Below are 4596 nucleotides of genomic sequence, written 5' to 3'. Positions count from 1 at the left end.
GCTTAATTAATGCGTTGTAGATGTTGTAGACAAATCGCTATAGCTGGAAAATATATACTTTCCATTCACTTTTGTAGAATTATAGAAAGGTTGTAATGTTTTTATTTTGACAACAGCAAATTCTGTCACTCGGTAGACATATTATTTTAGCTTAATTACAGACTATTTTCGATTTCTGATAGTATCTTTTTCATCTCAGCTACATGGCTGACACCTTTAGAAAAGACGTAGATGTTTTCTTTTGCGTTTCCGTTCAATGTGACAACGATAACATAGATAAAATAGATCAATTGACACAATGTGTTCATCAAAATGTTGAAGAAATTCTCAAATTCCCATACTCAATAGGTGGCTATAAGCATAGGAATAACTTTCTTCATATTTTGTTTTGTTATTTTTTTCTTCTCGTACGCATATTCACCTAAGAATCAGCAAATGTTAAAGACAACCACTGAGGAATCACTTGTTCGGCCTTTAAAGATGGCGAGTTCAAATTTTTGAAAGAAATATTCTTTACATAAAATGCATCATTGCAAATTTGAACAGGTTTGCTTTTTCTAGCTGTGTCGGCTGTGAACTGAATAAAAATATGATATAGTAAAATAAGCCAAATTTCATTTTTTTTTACCTTACTTGTTTCAGTCATTTGACTGGGGCCATGCTAGAGCACTGCCTTTAGTCGAACATATCGACCCCCAGGACTTATTCTTTGTAAAGCTAGTAGTTATTTTCTCGGTCACTCTTCACGAACCGCTAGGTTAAGGGGAAGTAAACACACCCACATCGGTTGTCATGCGATGGTGGGGGAACAAACACATACACACAAATACATACATACATGCATACATACACACACACACACACACACACATATATATATGTCGTATATATATATATATATATACGGGCTTTCTTCAGTATCTGTCTACCAAATCTTCTCACAAGGCTTTGGTTGGACCTAAGCTATAGTAGTAGACATTTGCCTAAGGTGTCATGCAGTGGGACTGAACCCGGAACTATATGTTTGGGAAGCAAGCGTCTTACCGCACAGCCACTCCTGCGCCTAGAAACCTCTAAATTCAAAGGATTTTTTCGATTCTATTTTGACGTCGAATATTGATCTTCAGCAATTAATTATCTTTTAGCAACTTGTCCTAGAGAATTTTTAATTGTTGATATCTTGTTATTCATTCCAGTTTTTGGGGTCATAAATCCTTTCTTTTAATATTGCAAGTTGAAAGGTTGCAAATATAAACCATTTTTAATGGTATAAATCGAAGTAGATAAAGCTATAAATAGTAGCTTGTAGAATATTGGGAGGAAATATCCTTTGACTTATTTTCCATTGAAGATTTATATCCGAGCATTCTACACACTAGTATTTATAGCTTTATCTACTTTGAGTTCTACCGTTAAAATGAATTGTTCCGTATCGGTCAAAATTTCTGGATCCTTATTGTGTGAACAACATTGTAGACATGATTGGAATATGTAAATATTTATTTCTTTATTGCCCACAAGGGGAAAATCAAGGATAGACAAGGGATTAAGTCGATTACATCAACCCCAGTACTTCACTGGTACTTATTTGATCGACCCTCAAAGGATAAATGGCACAGTCGACCTCGGTAGAATTTGAACTCAGAATGTAACAGCAGACGAACTGCCGCTGAGCATTTCGCTCGTCGTGCTAACAAATATATAAATATTAATAAGAATTTATTCTTTTATACTCTAGCCACAAGGCCCGAAATGTTTGGGGAGGAGGCTAATCGATTAGATCGATTCCAGTACGCAGCTGGTACATAATTTATCGACCCCGAATGGATGGAAGACAAAGTTGGCCTCAGAACGTAACGGCAGACGAAATACTGCTAAGCATTTCTCTCGGCTTGCTAACAAATAAATTAATAAGAATTTATTCGCCAGCATTGTCAGACACTCGAAAGTTGAACCAAGTCACTTACTGTATTTTGTTTAGCATGACGAGATGCCGAGTTCAAATTCAACCGTTTTGGTTTTACCCCTCATCCCTCACCATTTAATACATTGTTTACTTTAATGAAACCTTCAACTTCAGTATATTTGAAACAAATTCAGATGATATACTCTCTTCGTTGTTAATGTTGAAATGTTATTTATTTGAAATACTTATAGGAATCTTGACCTTCTGACATTGACTTCCAGCATTTGTGTTATGTACTCCTGTGTGTGGGTGCATGCGTGTGTGCTTGTGTGTGTGTGTTTCAATATATAAATGCTTGTTACCATATATAACAGAAACCGTTTTTTTCTTTCAGGATGCACATGCCTTGGATGCTGCTCCCCAACAGGATGTGTTTACGTCAACGTTGTCGTACCAATAATGACTGCTGTCGCCGCTATAACATTTGTGACCGTTGGGCTAAACTCTGCTATGATTGTTGGTATGGACATCCTTGTTCTTCTGACAAAGATTGCTGCCAACGTTATCCAAGATGCAGTCTCTCCAAGGGTACTTGCACAAATTAACACCAGTGACTACTTAAACAGAAACACCGCAGACCTTGGACAAATGAACGGCGAGTCCGTTGTGACGTGACAACATATCTCAAAAGACGAATGAAAGTGAAAATACCTCCCACTGAAACAATGAAGAATCATCATGCCAAGTTCCTTTAATAACACATGAATAAATCATACATTTTCTCGCGCAGCTTATGAAACATTGTTTTCTTTACCATACTGTATTTTGTCTCATTGTAGACATAAAATTTGCATTTGCATAACGTATCAAATAATGTCATGGTCTGAATTTGATGTAACTCTCATAATTTGAGCCGTCAGTAAATAATTCTCAATTGTCTTCGATAGCTACTAATCATGAGATAACCCATTTATTCCACAGGAAAAGTAAAGGTAACATGCACTAAAATATACGATTATATCCTGAAGTCAAGAAGATTATAAACAACAACATCAAAGTACTAAAATATATATCTTTTACTCTTTTCTTCTATTTTATGTATCGTATACGTGAGAAAATTGAAGTATATATATTTATCATTAAAGTAAAATCTTCGAAAACAAATGTTTTGTCTGGTGAAATATTGTTGTTCACACTACCCACGGAAATAAATATCAGTTGAAATTACTCAGTTATATCACTCTATTTTTAATTTAATTTAATAAAATAGCTCCTCTCTCCTGTGGTTAATCAGAGAACGTTCCGTACAACCTGCTGAAGAATGAGTCGTTGGTTCATCTACTGTCACGTGTGCTGCAATATCGCTATGATCATAATACTTAGCTACAATTAATGTACTAAGTAAGTAAGACTCAATGCATTTTACAAGTGTTTCATTATATACAAGCCGATTTTGACTCATCTTTCAGAGAAAATGCTATTTGGTGCTTAACAGCTCCATACCAAACGTAAGAATTTTTCCATGTTCCTTGTTTAAAGACGAGGTTTAGAAATTCGAAAATGTCCAGCCGAACATATATAACAGTCGTAGTAAAACATGCAAAATGTATTGGGTACAACATACAAGTAGAATGGTCGATAGTTCAAATCAAATCTGCAACCTGTTGTCGCATTCAAAGCTATCAACATTTAATATCTTCAGCATAGTGTACGATTGTATTGCAATATAAAGTCCAACTTATCATTGTTTTTTCAATTATTGTACTTAGCAACGAAATTAATTTTCATCAGTTATAAAAATACTGTGTCCATTCCAAACATGAATAATTATTTTGCATAACAGAAATTACGCAAAGTGTATCCTACGGTCTTTATTGAAAATGACGTTGCTGTTGATTTCAGTCCGTATCATCTACTGATTTAAAGACAGTTACGCGGGAACAAACTATTAAAACGAAATTAGTAAAGACACAATTTGTTTTTTAAAGAAACTCATCAAATGTTGAATGTGTTTAGAAGGAGACGAAAAGATTAGCGATCTGTTTAGTGAATCCAGTAAAGTAGTAGAAAAAAAAGGATAAGTGCAGGCATTACTGCGTGGGGTAAAAGAGTGCATTTGGATGTTAGTCGAATTTACGGACACACAGTGACAAAAAAAAAAAAGACGCTATGAACACAAGCCAAAGGCTGTGGTGGAAAACAATAATTACATAATTTCCTAGGATAACATTATTAAGAGTAACAATTCTAATGAAGCAACGAGACCAGATAAGTTTGGCGGGGATAAAAAATAACAGCGTTCGTTCATAGACTTTGCAATATCATATGGCATTAGAGTGAGTACCAAACAGCGTGAGAAAATCGAAAAATATCAGACACAAACCAGAGAGATGAAAAACTTGTGGATGACAAAGTTACAATTATTATTGTATTAAATGGTCCCCGTAGCAAAATACCCAGAATGCCATCTAAGAGGACAAAGAATAGTAGAATTAACACACGCACTGTCAACCTGCAGAGAAGTGCTATCTTCTATTCTGCAAGAGTTCTAAGAAAGATTTTTCAGATTCTAAGCTACTTTCTGTCGAGATGCTTGAAGAAAATATCGCTTTCAAGTGAAGTGACATAAATAGGTAAATAATGATGACAATGTTAATGATGATGATGATGAAAATAATAATAATATTAAT

At 34.8% G+C, this 4596-nt stretch overlaps 1 protein-coding gene across 2 annotated transcripts in view; it reads left to right on the top strand.

Annotated features, from left to right (window-relative positions):
* The window catches only part of LOC106874007 (uncharacterized), a 101180-nt gene extending 98047 nt beyond the window's left edge, over positions 1-3133 (top strand). For both annotated transcript variants that reach the window (XM_014921566.2, XM_014921567.2), the window contains one exon: positions 2301-3133. In XM_014921566.2, the coding sequence (XP_014777052.1) occupies positions 2301-2511 (211 nt within the window). In that variant the 3' untranslated portion in view covers positions 2512-3133. The remainder of the gene's footprint in view (positions 1-2300) is intronic.
* Positions 3134-4596: the final 1463 nt, after the last annotated feature.

Source organism: Octopus bimaculoides, chromosome 2 (assembly GCF_001194135.2).
Source record: "Octopus bimaculoides isolate UCB-OBI-ISO-001 chromosome 2, ASM119413v2, whole genome shotgun sequence".
NCBI lineage: Eukaryota > Metazoa > Mollusca > Cephalopoda > Octopoda > Octopodidae > Octopus > Octopus bimaculoides.
Note: the sequence above shows the minus strand (reverse complement) of the source record. Positions and strands in the feature narration are given on the sequence as shown.